The sequence below is a fragment of the Gymnodraco acuticeps genome, unplaced genomic scaffold, assembly GCF_902827175.1.
Source record: "Gymnodraco acuticeps unplaced genomic scaffold, fGymAcu1.1, whole genome shotgun sequence".
NCBI classification, from domain to species: domain Eukaryota; kingdom Metazoa; phylum Chordata; class Actinopteri; order Perciformes; family Bathydraconidae; genus Gymnodraco; species Gymnodraco acuticeps.
Genome location: NW_022990047.1, coordinates 1,289,338 through 1,306,982, shown reverse-complemented (window position 1 = coordinate 1,306,982; position 17,645 = coordinate 1,289,338). Strand labels below are relative to the sequence as shown.

General features: G+C 41.2%; 1 protein-coding gene across 1 annotated transcript; it reads right to left on the bottom strand.

Annotated features, from left to right (window-relative positions):
• Positions 1–1,375: 1,375 nt before the first annotated feature.
• Positions 1,376–12,667, bottom strand: LOC117545784 (choline/ethanolamine kinase-like). The gene is made up of 11 exons (XM_034215752.1): positions 12,060–12,667; positions 10,760–10,868; positions 10,503–10,616; positions 10,152–10,285; positions 9,973–10,077; positions 8,008–8,066; positions 7,120–7,207; positions 6,882–6,990; positions 2,628–2,728; positions 2,456–2,537; positions 1,376–2,307 (listed from the first exon to the last, which is right to left on the bottom strand). The coding sequence occupies exons 1-11, from the start codon at positions 12,560–12,562 to the stop codon at positions 2,251–2,253; spliced, it is 1,461 nt and encodes a 486-aa protein (XP_034071643.1). The 5' UTR covers positions 12,563–12,667; the 3' UTR covers positions 1,376–2,250.
• Positions 12,668–17,645: the final 4,978 nt, after the last annotated feature.

Here is a 17,645-nt window from a genome sequence, read left to right as displayed (position 1 = left end):
TAGGACCGACAGTTTCCTGGGCTGAGTTCGAGGACTGACAGACACTTTGAGAGGAAGGCCTCAGCCAGGAGATAGCTGCTGACCTCCAGAGTTGGAAAGGGAGAAATATGTTTGGTTTTAGGGTGAATTACAACACTAAGCAAAAGCATGAGATTTCCGAAAGTGACATGTTTAAATAGACGTAGAGAAAGGAAGTCCGTTTACCTGGATGTGGTAGCCCAAATCCTCCTGAGGGACTTTAAACTTATTATGGAAGGAGAACTCAAGAAGATTGTGGAAGACTGAGGAGGACACATGGTCCAGGAGGATGAGGCTCTCTGAAGTCTCCCTCATTCTGGATTGGGACAAGGTTCGGAAGTACTCACTGCACTGTGAGAGCCTCCCAATATCCACCTTAAAAGATTAATTATTAAACCAAGATTGTTGTGGCCTCCAGTTCTATCTGGTTAACTTGTACAGTTTAGAAATGTGTGTTTTGTTGTTTACCTACATGGAATGCACATGTGCTGGTTTGCACTGTAACCATGGTTTCATCTCCATCTCCAGGGTGATATGTGCGAAGTGCCTCAATGGTTTTCCACTCCTCTGAGTCTGATCCTCTATCTGTAACACCTGGGGATGCTATCCGATTTTTGGCTGCTGGAAAAGCTCCCCATAGTCTTGTAAGAACATATATGAGCCAGAAGCGTAACCCCTCTATGAATATGATAACACATTGCCTGAGAGGATTCATCTCATTGACGGTGTCAGATCTAAGTGAAGACAATTATAACAGTTTTAATACAGCCTGTACCATTTTTTTTGTTTAAACTCCACAGGTTTTAAGATGCTTTGCACCATACAACCAGTCCTACAATCACACATTCAGACTGTAAGTGCTGCAAATGAGAGGAGACAAGCTCCCAATATTACAAGCAGCCACAGCAATGGCAAATAAAGGACAGAACGAGAACGACTAGTTGAGTCCATGTTTCACTGACTCATCTACTTTTCCTTCTGCAACGCTCACCGTCAAATACTTAAGACAACATGCCAACAGAAACAGCTTGTTAAAGAAGTTGGTGCAATGCAATGCTAGGCAAACTTCAGAGTTCCTGTTTGTTCTGCTACAGATCCAGTGCATTCGGAGGTCTCTCGATCTTTGAGCAGTGCAGCTCTTTCTGGCTGGTCTATTTTTGGCACTTGGAGGTGGGACAATAGTCAACCGTCTGCGATGAAACATGGTCTCCTTCAAGCTTCACGTCATCATGGGGCAACTAAGTTACTGCTGCAGTTTTAAAAGTAACTTTATGTTTCACAAAATGTATCGATACATTTGTAAAAATGTATTTTAGGGCCAATGTATTTATGAGAAAAACAAATGCATTGACACAGGTTCTAGACACATGTTTATTAGATTTAAACTAGTAGTTTGTACTACCATAACCAACATAAAACAGATGACACAGTATGAACTTCAACAGGATGCGCTGCTTTAAAAAACAAACAGTTAATGAGGCACAGTAAAGCGGCTAGCTTCTATTCAAAAGTAAACTGACAAAGCTTTGTGTCAAATGTAGGACATTCATGACATTTGGTGAATAAAGTAGCTTCTGTCAAACCCAGGAGACTGTCTAGATAAACATAATGGTATTTAAATAATTGTAGGATCTATTTAAGCAATTTAGCTTAATTTAGTTGACTACAAGTGCCAGATGTACATTTTAGTTACATAAAACCATAGATGAGAATTACATGTTTACCAGATGATGTTACAGTCATACAACGATAAATAGAAGAGAAAAGGTAGCAAGACAGTTACAAAAATGTACAGTTAATAAATCCAATATTACTGACATAAACATACACTTGTTTATTTACCCATTAGAACAGTTACATTGATACTGTACAAAATAGCCCTTGTGGAATATGTTGTTGAATGTGGGTAATTAAGCTTTTAACTTCACATTATTGGACCTCCAAAGAACCCTAATGCAGAATGGACCTCAGAAAAAAGGAGCAAGGCAGAATAAAACAAAAAACTCTAAAATAACTCAAATTTAGAGACATGACCAGCATTGTTTAGTACAGTAGCCGACCATCATGTTGACTGAGCCCCTCAAATGCCCCACAACCAATTTGAACAAGCCGTAGAGCTTTACCTGCTCTAAAATAACATGTACATACATTACATGTATATCTTCCACCCAACATTGCTTGTAGTAAGCAGAGTTGCATACTACTAGTACATTTTATATCAAAACGTGGGAATCAGGAGAAGGCTTTCTTTAACTTGAGGTAGCCATCAAAGCGGCACTGGGCATAGTCCTGCAAAACAATATAGTCTACTTTAAGGCAACATTTACAAATGTAACATCAAATATGTGACTGACAAAAAATCATTATGTTTATTGAAATAAATGTACCATGCCACTGGTGTTTGTTTTGTAATGTGAAATAAAATAAAATTCCTTACCATGTATCCAAACTCGATCTTGGAAATCTTTGCTTGAATGATGGACCACAGCCCCCAGAGGAAATGTGAAGCTAATGCATACCTACAAATCACAGCAAGAAAGGACCAGGGCTATAGTGATTCTGCTATAACCTTTAAATCATACATAGCGTTGCTGTAGATCAAGTTGTACCTGTTAGCTTCAATTAGCATGGCCTCCTCCTCCTGTGTCTGGTCCTTGGACATGTCAGAGTGTCCTCTCTGCTGTGCCAAATAACTTCTGATGAAATGAAGCTGAAATAAAAAACAAGTGACACGTATTAAAAAAAAAAAAAAAGTAGAAAAGTGACATCCTCTTTGTTTATGTAAAGGAATATTTTGGTCTTGTTAAAGTATATAGAGTTTAGTGATTTGTCCTCGGGAATCTGTTTAATGGTTAAAGTGTATTCCTGCCTGTAATGTGATCCATAGCTTCTCAGGAAGACACAGGTCAAGAGGTCATCTGATGTCTTGTGGGGGAGAAGCTTGGCCCATGTGGGTTTACAATGCAACGAGTCTTTGTCTCGACATCTGGCATGCATTAAAGGAAAACCCGCGTGTTTTAGGGCCCTCCTCTTCTTGTCTGTATAGTTGGGTGCTTGGCGCTTTTAGAGTTCAGAGTTTGCTGGTATCTTACAGGAGAACTGTGATATGCTGTGAACTCTCCGGCCGCTGAGGCTCTCAATAAATATCAGTGTATTGACAGGCGAATCCAGTTTCACTCATTTCATGATTGGCTCAACATTGCTGCAAAGAAGTTTTAACTTCACAGTTTACACATTTTATGATTGCCTATATCTGCATTATCTAATGTACTGCACATTGCCATCAGGAAAACCAAGTGTCTTTACTCAGAAAATGGAGTAAAGCAACTTAAAAAACGAGTGACCACTCCCCCTCCCACCCAGCCTACATCTTCTTCCAGCTTCTCTCCTCTGGATGGCGCCACAGGCTCATCTTAATAAATACCACCCAATTCATAAACGGCTTCCTTCCAACAGCACCTGTGACACTTAACTCCCCTCACTACTCCACCTTACCACAAGGTCCTTTTTACTGACCCATATTGTTCTGCAGGCACTGGAAAGATCTCAATATTATTTTTGCTGCTGCTTTTAATTGATATATTCATATCTCACACTGCACTGTAACTTTTATTCATGTACCTGTGTTATTCATGTTTTATTATCTTTGCTTTGAAATTAGTGTTTTAAAATTCCATTTTTAAATAGTTACTGCTGCAATATGTCTTAATAACTTCGAATTGCCTTGTGTTGAAAGGTGCTATATAAATAAACTTGCCTTGCCTCAATGAGCTGGAGGTTTCCTATAATTTCACTGTCTTTCAAAAGTACGTTTCCTTTTTGTGTGCATTGTTTTGATGGTTATCGTTTCTGTTCATTTATTTAACTGCACTGAAACTGAGCTCCAATGCTGTACCGATACAGATTCCAACAACACCGTAGCCTGGTTATTCATCTAGCCTAATTTTTAAATCAATGATTGCCATCTGACCCTGGCTAAATGACGCACTGCGTGCTAATAGAACCGTCCTTAGGGCAGCAGAGCAGAAACGGTGGAAATCCAAACACCAAGACGACCTCCTAACCTATCAGGCTCTCCTCTTTCTCTGCTTCGATCTCTCAGGCAAAAAGCACTTTCTTTCCAGATAAGATCCAATCTTCCTATTCCAATCCCAAAAAACTATTTTCCATCTTCTCCTCCCTCTTGGACCCCCCCAAAGCCCCTTCCTCCTCCTCCCTTCTGTCAAGCGACTTTGTTAACCACTTTGAAAAAAAGGTTGATGATATTCGCTCTTCTTTTTCTGACTCACCTTTACTCACCGCTGGGTCACCAGACCCTCCTTCCACCAACACACTGACCTCCTTTTCCCCTCTCTCTCCAAGTGAGGTTCTTACCCTCATTACCTCTGCCCGCCCTACCACCTGTCCTCTGGACCCTATCCCTACAAACCTCCTTCAGACTATCGCTCCTGATATTCTACCGTTTCTCACCCATTTCATCAACACTTCTCTAACTTCTGGTCACTTTCCAAACAGTCTCAAGGAGGCAAGAGTAAACCCTCTCCTAAAGAAACCCACTCTCAACCCGTCTGATGTTATAAACTACAGGCCTGTCTCTCTCCTCCCGTTCCTGTCTAAAACACTTGAACGCGCTGTCTTTAAACAACTCTCCTGTTATCTCCATCAGAACAACCTTCTGGATCTGCACCAGTCTGGTTTCAAGGCAGGTCACTCCACAGAAACTGCCCTCCTTGCTGTCACTGAGGAACTGCACACTGCTAAAGCAGCCTCCCTCTCCTCTGTCATCATCCTTTTGGACCTGTCTGCTGCATTCAACACGGTGAATCATCAGATCCTCCTTCGCACTCTCCAAGAACTTGGAGTTTCAGGCTCTGCACTTTCCCTCCTCACCTCATACCTCAAAGACCGCACCTACAGGGTTACTTGGAGAGGGTCGGAGTCCGACCCTTGTCAATTAACTACAGGGGTCCCTCAGGGCTCTGTTCTTGGTCCCCTCCTCTTCTCCTTGTACCCAAACTCGCTCGGATCTGTCATTAGCCCGCATGGTTTTTCATACCACTGCTACGCTGACGACACCCAATTGATTCTGTCCTTTCCCCGCTCAGAGACCCAGGTCGTCGCACGCATCTCTGCTTGTCTAGCTGACATCTCTCAGTGGATGTCTGCTCATCACCTTAAGCTCAACCTTGACAAGACTGAACTGCTTTTCCTTCCGGGAAAAGATTGTCCCACTCTTGACCTAACAATCAACATTGGCAGCTCTATTGTTTCCCCGACTCAGACTGCAAGGAATCTGGGTGTGACCCTAGATAACAACCTGTCCTTCACTGCAAACATCGCTGCTACAACCCGCTGCTGCAGATACACGCTTTACAACATCAGGAAGATACGTCCCCAGTTGACACAGAAAGCGACGCAAGTTCTGGTCCAGGCTCTCGTCATCTCACGCCTAGACTACTGCAACTCCCTCCTGGCTGGTCTACCTGCATGTGCCATCCGACCTCTGCAGCTCATCCAGAATGCAGCGGCTCGTCTGGTCTTCAACCTTCCTAAATACTCCCACACCACGCCGCTCCTCCGCTCCCTCCACTGGCTTCCGGTAACTGCTAGAATCCACTTCAAGACAATGGTACTTGCGTACCATGCTGCGAATGGATCTGGCCCTTCCTACATCCAGGACATGGTTAAACCGTACACCGCAGCACGTGCACTCCGCTCTGCATCAACCAAACGGCTCGCTACACCCTCGCTGCGAAGCGGACCCAAGTTCCCATCAGCAAAAACACGTGGGTTTGCTATTCTGGCTCCAAAATGGTGGAATGAGCTCCCCATTGACATCAGGACAGCAGAAAGCTTACACACCTTCCGGCGCAGACTGAAAACTCATCTCTTTCGACTCCACTTCGAGCGATAGAACTATTAACAAAGCACTTATATACTAATAAAGGACTGGCTTACCTAAAGCCAGTTGAGTAGCACTTGAAATGTTTTTGCTCTATGAAACCTGATGTACTTATATGATTCTGTTTTCTTCAAGTTTGTATTTTGTTGGTCGAACGCACTTATTGTAAGTTGCTTTGGATAAAAGCGTCAGCTAAATGCAATGTAATGTAATCTGAATACAACATTTGCATAAGCAATTTTAACCACTAGATGGCACTGTATGATCAGAGCGTATCCATTTCCCAAAAGAGATGGCCTTATATTTTTGGTTTAAACATCAACACCGTGAGTCTCTTTTGTGGGACTCTGAAGGATTGGACTTAAAGGTCATGCAAAATCCACTTTTTCATGTATTTTATACATAAACATGTGTCCCCTCTGTGTAAAGAGATTCTGAAAGTTTCAGGGAAAAAAATTCGCTCACTTTTTGTCCTGATCCATTTATATAATGGATGATGTACTTATATGATTCTGTTTTCTTCAAGTTTGTACCTTGTTGGTTGAACGCACTTATTGTAAGTTGCTTTGGATAAAAGCGTCAGCTAAATGCAATGTATTGTAATATAATATAAAAACCTGTCTGAAAATGAGCTGATCAGATGTTGGCCACTTTATGATGTCAGAACGATTTCCCCCCCCCCCCCCTCCCCTCTTTTTAACCAAATATCTCGGTAGGGGCGTGGGGAGTGGCTCCTTATTTTCATCTAAAGTAACAGACAGAGAATCAGCACTTTTGAAACAGGGCTGAAACAGAGGGGTTTATGGGATGCTACAATGATCTGTTTGGTATTTCGAGCCAAACACTTCAGAGACATGTTTTGTATATATATCTGAGACCTATTATATATTGATGAAAAACAGTATAATAGGGGACCTTTAATAGGTTAGTCTACTTTTATTCAGCCCTGGTTTAAACTGACCTGCTGCTCTCTGGTGGGATAGTTCTCCTGTGTGGCTTTGAAGAAGGGCCACTGGTTATAGGTGTAGTCATACATCCACTCACAGAAATGGTTCCCAAAGTCAAACCCCCTGCATGAAAGAGTAATACATTAGTCATTTAAAAACAAAAGAGCACAATCTTTGTGTATGCATCCAAGTGTAGTCCAGACAACATATTTCGTATCAGAATGAATCATTACTGTTGATCAACAACTTTACCTGTAATTGTAACTGCTGTACTCAAAGTCAATCAGCATGAGTCTGTGAGTGGTGTTGGGGTCCTTGTCTTCCAGTATCAGAATGTTACCTGCAGCAGCAAAACAAGATTTTCTTTTAATAATAATAATAATAATAATAATTTCAGCCTCTGTGGGGTTAAGACACATCGACTATAACTGAACTTCAAGAGTCACATTGTTTTGCACAAAGAAGTGCTTTTTGTAGAACATATACATATTGTATATGTTGGCGATTGAGAGGTTTTGAATGTGGACATGCTCAAATGTACTTTTGGTCTGAGTTGGACACCTAATTCCAATTTGAGTGACAATGTTGGCTTTATTAGATAACAAAACTAATAAACAGGAAAGTAGGAGAGAGGGGACACGAGAGCCACGTGGATGCCCTCAATAGTGGTAAATCCTAAAACTTGTGGCAGTATGAATAGAGACCTTATCTCATTCACCATGACAATGTCACAATGTACAAAGCCAGCTCTGTGACAAAATTGTTTTCCTAGATAAGTGTGGACAAACTTGACTTGCCTGTACGGAGGAAGAGCTGCAAAGCTACCCATATGAGCAAAAACTGTCACAGTAGATATATTGGCATAATCACATATCACAATCAGCTATGTGTATATTTGGCAGTTTTCCATATCTTTAATGTCAGTTCAGATTAAGTAGTTATTCTAAGAGACATTCCCATTTATTAAAAAGCTATTCCCGACCACCACCTTGTATTATTCATCTTCAAATACAGGAAGATGCATATGAATTTCAGCAGTTCCTATTAATAACTACACCCAAGCCTTTCTTTGACTTATGGTTATAACTGCTAAGGGTTGATCAATTAGCCAAAGTTAGAAGTTTGAGGATTAAAGTGTACCTTCCGTGACGTCATTGTGGCAGAATACCACTGGTGATTTAGTCTCGGCCAGCAGCGCACTGTGGTGGGGGAAAGAGTCAGATGAACAGAGTCGATGATGACAGAGAAAGGGAGAGGAAAGAAGGAGCTTGTCAGTGATGCATTTGCAGGCGGTGTTACTTGCTAATCATTAATACCAATTTTAAAGAAATTAGGCGAGTATAAAATATGATGTCCTAGAGCAGGGGTCGGCAACCTTTTTCATATGAAGTGCCATTAAAAAAAGAATAAATTAATTCTTTAAATAAATAAAAGAATATTAAAGGGGGGGGGGGGGGGGGGTTGTGGAGCTTGACGCTCGTGAACTGTCAGCAGGAGGGCGGGGGGAGCCTTTGTGAAACAGAAGAACAGCTAAATAAATGCAACGGCCTCCCAAGAAGAGCTCGCCTCTCTCCAGTAATTTAAGCTAAAGTGGGTTATTGAAGCTGAAGCTTGTTGCTTCTGCCCTCCTCGACTACGGTCTGGGAGCCGACAGGAAAGTTCAACACACAGGTGGCAGTCCGCCCCTTTGTAGCATATTATTTCAATGAGATGAGCAGATCACCACTGGGCTTTCAACTAAATACACAGCCACGCAAAAACTGCGGCATTTATACAGCTCCTTATGGGTACTGCAATCTGTGAAGTGCTTTCCTCTGTGGTGAAACGATCAGCACTGCACCACGGAGGAAAGCGGCAGAAGGTCACCTGGAGTTAAAGAGAGCGGGGCTGCGCTGCGTGCATGGCTTCCTTCTGCAGGTAACGGGGAGACTCGCTCTGGCGGCGGTCTCGTTCAGGATCCGAAAATACAATTTAAATATTTTTGCACACTTATTCCTAGTGTGCCACTGGTTACGGTGCCGCGTGCCAGCCAGGGGTTTCCGACCCCTGTCCTAGAGACTACAGTTACTACACTGCAGCAATGACGGTATTTTATTTTTAATAATTATTCATTCAAATTGTACTGTAAAGAGGCATACTAGGCAAAACTATACTGATTAATTCAAAGCATCTATGTATGTAACCCATAAGATCAATCAATCAATCAAACATCAAGCCAAGAAGATGGCGCCTTGAAGTCTCATACTGTGTCAGTGGGAGACTGCTTCAAATCTAAAAGATAAAACATGTGCTCATAGATAAACAGTGACAATAAACACTGTGCTGATTATCTATTGGCTGCCGAGGTCAGCCCACCTGGAGGACTCAGCTGTGAAGTCTTGGAGGGACTGGGACAAAGGTCAGTTATTAGACTGAAAAGGAAAAGAGTGTCCTGTCACACACACACACGTCTCGTGGTTTTTAGTGCTGATCCTTAAACATCAGTAGTAACAGGCTAACCTGACCAACTTCCTAAAATCTACACGACATCAGATTAGGTTAAACATTATTGTCATTGCACAGGATATTGAGTGAAGACAATGGAATAAGGGTATGCATGTGCTAGATACAGTGTGAGCAGTTGAACAGTATTTACAGTGGGTAAATTACAGCAAATGATATGCGATGGCTCTGACCAAACAACATCTTGTTGACACTTGGCTTAAGCAAGTGATTGCATCATGTTTCTACTTCCCCTCAAAATCAGTTTTTGACACTGACTGTAAAACTCTGAATCACTAGGGTTTGCATGTTCAATGATCCTCCTGCTAAGTTGTGATTTACAAAAAGAGAAAAATATGATATTTATTGTATTGACGTTTTTGTCCTCGTACATGGGTATCTGCAAGAGTTATAATTGCCAATAGTAGTTTTTTGTGTGTATATTGTATTTTAGATTATTTTTCAAACATTTTGAAAAAGATTCTGCCCCCTCAATGACACTGTTTTTCCTCATCTCTACTTACCCTAACTTTGAGGCTTTATTTATACTTAATGATGGTCACTTAATGCATCACAATATTGCTTTTATATTTATGTATATTTGATTCCTGTGCCCCAACTCACCGTAGATTCTCCAGCTCAGCAGGCAGGTCTAATTTCATCAGCTTCTTGTACTTCTTCACATGTGCTTCACGTACAAAATTAAGCTTCATCACTTGATCCACGTATCTAAAGGAAAAAGAAGACATTACATCCAAAGCAGATAGTTCTAGTCAAAGAAAGAGATACCAAGATGTCCTTACTTGTCAATGGTCCCAAAGAGCCAACTGGGCTCTTTGTTAAAGGGCATGCTCATTTCATGGAAACATGCCACCTTGGTGGCAATCTCAGCCGATATGGCAGGATCGGGAAGTTGATCTGTGCGCATGCGGGTATTCTGGAAAAACAGATAAAATAAAGATGATACCAATGCTTCCTCTACCTAAGGACCAAGCTCAAGTATTTTATGGATTTACATTCTACTTACAAAGTAGAAGGAATGTGTTCAATAGAAATTCAGATTAGATTTTAACCCTGAATGTTCAATACTTTGAAACATTATTTTGTTATGTATGAATGTGTGTACGGTGTATGTGTGTGTGCATATATTATACCGGAAAGTACTGTTCTAAGCGTCCCTGGGGAAAGATGCCGTACAGTTTTGGTCCTAAAGTTCGTTCTGCCAGGATGGCGAACATCACACTTTCCAACACCAGGGAGTCCACACCCTGTGTCACAGAAAGACAGACAGAAAGACAGTTTGATTACATTTTTGCTTTAGTTTATACTTCCAGGCAGACAATAATGATAGAAGAATGACTACAGAAATTATATTTTCCCCGATAGTAGTTCAACAGCTGAACAGAACAACCTGTAAGATGGCACCATACACTCTGAGGAGCACGACGCGAGGTTCATCTGCGACAGCAGGCACATGGTCAGGCAAACAACACAGGTAGAGCAGATTACTCAGCCCCCCACTGCAAAACAAAAACACCAGTGCTATCACATCAGGGCAAAGTTAATGTCATTACACATAGCTACAGTATATAGTAATTGGTCACTACACCACGACAATACGTGCAAACCATGTCTAAAGTGACTGATCACATGCACTAAGGCTGCGGTTTAGTCTTTTTTTATTCCTAACTGAGCAAAATAACCTAAGTGGGAGCGAGGATAAGAGCTATTTATTACTCTGGACGATAAGGAAAGGAGCTTAAACACTTCCTTTATTATCTCCATTTGCATAGAATACACTGTACCATCCTGTACGAAAAGAAAGCAGATATGGGTATTAAATTAACACATCTTTCACTGTTGTCCACGTTTATAGAACCTACATGAAACAACATCATGAGAAGCCACACTCCAATGTTTAGACGTGTCTATGTCTATAGAAGTCTAGATCTATGTACAATTGTAGTTTTACCACAGCAGACCAAATGAAGTCCTGTTGGATTCTCCTTCACATCTTTCCTTAACTTAACCCCATTAAGTTTTTCACTAAGGTTAATGAAATGTGGTTATAAGAAGACATAGGACCTGTTTGTTTTATTCGCAGCACAATACTGTCCTTGCCTAACTGGCAGCTGGCTCAGCCTTAGTAGGCTACATGGTGCACCTGCTGCTCAAATTGAGCCCTGTGCTGTTTTTCTCCTATATATATATATTTTAGTGCACTCATATCACATTGTTTATATACTTAAAATAGTATGGTTTATTCATATCCACACTTGAGCTGTTTAATATTGTTTATATTACCACTATACACACATTACTCTGAAACTTCACTGCTTTACACACTCAAAACAGAACTTAAAAAATGCCTTTGTTACTAAATGTATAATTTGTAATTGAGTTGTTCCCCTGTGAATAGGCCATACGATACACTACACTTTTTGTGGCGGTACACATAATTAAAACAAAGAATAATACAATAATTATTATTACAAATGTGGTGTCCATTGTAAGTACATAATAATGTGCGATGATGTCAAGTAGCTATCTTTGTTTTGAGGGACCCCAAACTATTACATTGGGATTCGTAAAAGTACGCCATAATGAAGTCAACATTTTAGACTTAATTTAAATACCTATAGTATTAAGATAAGGACATTATAGTGATGTTATCTTCACTAGGCCTACAGCTGTAATTTCACATTATTTACCTAACAATGCTTATTTGAAAATCCCTTTCTTCGACGGTCTTCCAGGACCCCGCCAGGAAGTCTCTGCACCAGGAGAACGCCCTGCTCCGGGTGTCCCGGTCAACCTCCTCGGTTCTCCCATCCCGGAAAGCCTCTGCCTCCGAGTCGTAATCACAGTTGGCCCCAAATAAGGGACTCGGGGTCCTAGAATGTCTCTCATTGACGAAAAGCATGTCCCCCACTCGTTTATCCCCCCCGGGAGGATCAACATCTTCTGTTGTGACAGAGGGAATGTTGCTAGAGAGCCCCGACTTCTGTACTCCGCCCGGGCCCTCCTTCCTGACTCCGCTACCCGTCACATTTCCACCCGACTGCATCGTGAGTTTCCGGGCGAAGAGCAAAGGGAGACCGGTGTTATATGTCGGTCTGAAGACAAGACAAGACTGTCTCGCTGGCGTTCGCAGTTCACCGGTAAGGCTACGCAACCGGAAGAGACAAGCATAGCGGGATAATCTGGTACGCATGGGTGGGCGCAGCGGGCAGTTTGCAGCAAGTATTAAAGTATAATGGCCTTTTAAGATTGGTGTTTCTCCTCGTCGGACGCGCAGCAACTGGTGATTTGCACAGAGGTAAACTGGCATATTCATTGTCCAATCACATTTCGATGACCTGTTCTTAAGCTTGTTCTAATTGGTCATTTATATGTGGTAACTTTGTACGTCATCTTCCTGCACACTGAAGGACTCTGGGAAATGTAGTGTCCATGTTTGGCAATGCTACTGAACCCATGTACTGAACGTTGTGTATTTTGAACGGTTTGGTTAAAGATCATATTTGTAAAAACATGTTTAAAGAGAGACATTGATGTAAATGGTAGTTTAAGGTATGGATGGATGGATATTCTAATTTAATTTCCACCCAGTGAAAAGAGCTACTTTGCTACAGTCCTACCCAGGGGCGTCGCCTGGACCTGGAAACATTCGGGGCTTAGCCCACAGTGGCGGCGCTACAGTCGAATTTTCTACATTTCTACAATTTCACATACACAATTGCGCCATCTGGTGTCACAAACGTGTGCCTGCATTAGCTTTGTTACGGCAATGCATTGTGGGAGATTCTCATAGCACCTGAGGATCACTTGAGGGTAAGGTGCCTGTATTATCTCGGTGGACAAAATGTATGTTTTTATTTTATAAGGACAATAACGTACTGTTGTGTTTGTTTAGTTTAATGTTAATTGTGTAATGCTCACAGTCACAGCAACATGTTTTTTGTGTGATTGGCTATTTGTTTTATATGATTTATCAACATGATCATCAATAGCTAATCTGAGCTAATAAGCTCATGTGAGCAGCATGGTGCTATTTCTCCAACAGAACCCAGCTCACGTGTCCTTTTATGCTGTCCATTGAAATGCAGGTATGTGAGTTTTGTACACCAGTTTATTTATGTTTAATGTTTCACATTGCTCCACATGATGCCTCGACTACAAAGTCTTCCATGTTTCTACGCTTCTTCGTCTGTGTCACAGTTTCGGGAATATCAAGATCATTGCACAGGGCCTTGGTCTTGTCATAGACCTCATGTGCTTTCTTGTTACTTCGGTAACTTTTCAGTGTGTTCTCAACTGCTGTTTTGTAATCTACAGCCTGCACCAAGTCAATTGTTTCTTTCTGCAGGTATTTGTGCAGGCCCTGAGTGGTTGAGAGCAGTGTCTGGAACATGACAGCATGTAGATGGTACTGAATTTTCAAAGCTTGCTTTCCAGTCCCTTTACTAGAGGGGCTGAAAGGCTCCCTAAAGTCTTGATCAAAGCAGGGAGGTTTTTGACATGCCCAGCGAACAAGTTTAATGTTTCACATTGCTTGTGAAAAATATACTACCACTATACGATCACTGATGTTTTGTTGTTGACTGGACACTTATTTTGTAAAAAATAGCATGAGAGGATCTCTTAAGCAATGCAGCTCACGTGTCCTTTTTATATGCTGTCCATTGAAATGCAGGAAAGTAATCAGCTCTGAGTGATCTGTTGCCGAGCGGACACTACACCGGAGTTACATAAGCAGAGATAAAGTGCTATTTTGGGGGGAACTCACCTCCTCTGGGGTCCCCCAGGAAGATTTTTTTTAAATATTGAAGTTAAAAGCATCAATCTTGTGCACTTTGAGAGCAACATTAAGAGATATGGATACATCTCTCAACACCCATATGTCAAAAAGAAATCAAAGAATCAGAATCAGAAACGGGTTTATTATTTAAAAACACTTAATTTTCCAATTAAATCATAAACTATGTCAAATGATTAGAAGTTGTTAGTAATCAGATTAAACAGAACAAAGGGATGGAAGGAGGAAATAATAATCCCTCATCTCTTGCTGTTTGCAGTTGAAATTATCTCTTTTGCTGGCCAAATGGAAAGCAGTGATGTCTCACTTGCCTTGACTTGTATCTGCAGTCCCTAAATCAGTTCCCCAGTTACCCATTGCCTCTTGTCTGTTCTGGTGTTCCTGTTCATTGTTGTCTCCATTGTTGTTCTTGTCTGTTGTATCTCCTTCTTGTGTGTCCCTTTCTCCTGTTCTCCTTTCTTCATCCTCTACTCTGTTTGGCTCATCTGTGATGACTGTGTAGGTAAACACAAACAAGTATGTAAGTCAATCAGTTTCCAGCTCTGTCAAATAAACGAATTTCAAGATACACAAATGTGTCTTCATTAAAATGAGTGTCACCACACTGTCACAAAATGTAATACTAACCAATTGAAAATAGTTAAATTTACATTGGAAACCTCTTGTTAGATATCAGTGTTAAGAGTAGTTATCTGCCAATAGGACAGTATCATTCCTATACAAATGCAGTTTGAGTAATTCACTTAATACATTTACTTAAAACTTTAATATAGTCATTTTCACTTAATACTCTAATATAGTCATCTTTCTGCATTCAACACTAAGGAAAGCTGTACAATTTGACATGATAATGAGGAAAAAAGGCCTCCGACAATGCAGATATTTTTGGATCATATCAATTTTAAGATGGGGGTCAAGGCTTAATATTTGGGAGCATAGTGTCCCTTCCCCCTTTCAGGAGCCCCACTGGATTAGCTTTGATCTGAAATATTTGTATAAAAAGCTTGTTAGCTGGCTGTCCATCTCATAATGTTCACATAGAAACTAGCTGTCAATAGGAAATATCAATCAGAAGAATTATAATTTCTTGCAAAAATCTGTCACAAAAGAGGTTGCACATTTAAATGCAGGTGTTGTTATGGCAACGTCAGTGGCCAAACAGCCACATTTACTGCTGCATTTATACGTTCAAACATGCTGTCGACGTAAAGCAGTGGCATGCCACCATTTCAGCTGACTTTTTCTCAGAAATACTGTCACATAATATCCATATATTTCAGTGCTAGGTTGATGCTTAGCTAAGCTAACTATGAAACACTTTAACTGACAGGACTCAGGAATCAGGATCAACTGTGTACTGTAAGGTAGCTTCTAGCTTCATGTCGAACACAGACAGTAAGTCAACATTTCCCAGAGAGCTTTCTTTGAAATCACCAAGTAACGCTAAAAAACACAACATTTAGATTGTATGACAAAGTGTTTATTTAATATATCTGGCTAGCTATAGCTACTTGCTAACGGTTTAGCTTACCCGCGCGATTCAAAGTAACGTCAACGTGGCTATAATTTATGCTTTGCTTACATGTTGACATAACTTGTAAGTTTACTGACATGTACATACCTTGTTCACCTGGCTCAGGTGGTGGCTCTGGGGTTGTTGTGTGAGCCACCATTTGAGAATTGCCGTCTTTTTTATTAAAAAAATGTCTAATGTCCATCTTCAGAAACTCGGCGTCCGCAGCTGAAAGTTTAAACACTGTCACAGAGGAGAGGTACGTACCTGTCACTGTCAGCCAATAAAACAAGTTTATTTCCATGCAACTCTCTGATTGGTCTGGTGGTGTCTTGCCTCTGTTGCATTCACTGAACACGGGAAATTACAATCCTGCCGTCCTCTAGGTAAAGTACGGTTAATGTATTATATTATTGAGGGAGAATTTGTCCGGGGCTAAAGAAAAAACATCCGGGGCTTTAGCCCCGGATGCCTACCCCAGGCGACGCCCATGGTCCTACCTCTTTACTGCGGCAAATCCAAGCGGCAAACTGTGGGGTAGAGCCGGGAAGCCAATACGGAAGTGCCACACACTGCAGTTCATATATTGTCCGATAGGCGATGACTGCAGAAAGGAGCAATTTCCATAGACCCCCATGTTAAAATGCCCAACTTTACAGCAGAAAAAAACATGTTTCTACCCCTGGCTCCATACATTTTATTATCGATATAGTTAGATTTCACCTTCATGATTATGGATCTGTGAGTGAATTGTTTTCTAACGCGACCCTTTTATTTATATTAGGTCTTAAAGTTTGTGCATAAATTAGGGCGTAGTCACATTGAGTGACGGCTCTGTCAAGTGCCTGCCGCTGTTAGCTTCTTGTCTCTCTGCTAGCTGCTCCGTGAAGCTAGCTACAGGGACTCTGCCTGCTCAGCTCATCCAGGAAACACAACTTGTAGCCGGCCGTGGTTGTTTGTTCTTCATGCTTATATATCGGACTATTGTGACTCGCTCTGCGGTTAAAACAGACGGTGCATGAATGCGGTTTTGCGGTAAGTGAAATTCTAGTGCTTTATTTATGTGTTAATGATTTTAATCAGCCACGTAATGAATGGTAAGGCTTGGGTTAGCATGTAAGCTAGTGGTAGCTACATCGGTGCTAACGATTGTAATCGTAGCCTCCAAGTTAAAATCATAGACTGTATATAAAGGTTAAAACGAAATAGACAAGTGTTAAGTGGGATAATACTGTTGAACAAACGGCTTCTGTTTGAGGGTGATAAAATAAGGTTACATCCTTGTAACTTAGAGATATTTTATTATGTAGGTAGAACTGTATGCATCTAAGGTTAATTTAAATTGGCTACGCTCAAGTATGTAGACAAGCTAATGTCGAAGTAGTGTATGTGAAATCAACCTCACAATAAGATCTGTGTATATTACAATTATTAATGTCATATTTCAAGATGATTACTTAGATATTACAATATGGTTGGTTGAGCTGGAGTTCATTATTGAGCTTACACGTTACGTCACCGTCATCTGAAGAACGAACCCAAACCTTGTTGTTTTTATTAATTGCATTACCAAATGGGTATCAAATAAACAGTAAGCATTGGTAACACAATTTCCAAAGTTATAGTAAAATAAAAAGGACCCTGACTCGGACAATGCACAATCTAACATGTTCAACAGAAGAGAATCAGTTATATTGTTTGTACACATGGTACTTTACATATATATCTGTTTGTTTAAGGTGTCCAGGTGATGCAGACAGGCTGGACCACTAGTGCTGTAGCGACGGGTCGACGACGTCGACGCGTCGACTTCAAAATATCGTCGACGACATGTTTCCGCGTCGACGCGTCGCTACACACACGTGGGTCACCCAAAGCAACAAGCAGTTCGCAATCGCACTTCAAACACAATGGAGACTGAAACGGCTACCACCTCCTCCTCACAGGATTGCGCACGAAGCCCCC

Bases quoted from the DNA above. Each gene is read 5' to 3' on its own strand.
- LOC117545784 (XM_034215752.1), bottom strand. From the start codon at position 12,562: ATGCGTACCAGATTATCCCGCTATGCTTGTCTCTTCCGGTTGCGTAGC. The intron at 10,286-10,502 runs GTATAATATATG...CTGTTTTTCCAG, and splicing joins GCTTAGAACAGTACTTTCCG to AATACCCGCATGCGCACAGA. The intron at 2,729-6,881 runs GTCAGTTTAAAC...TTTTTATTTCAG, and splicing joins ATCCCACCAGAGAGCAGCAG to CTTCATTTCATCAGAAGTTA.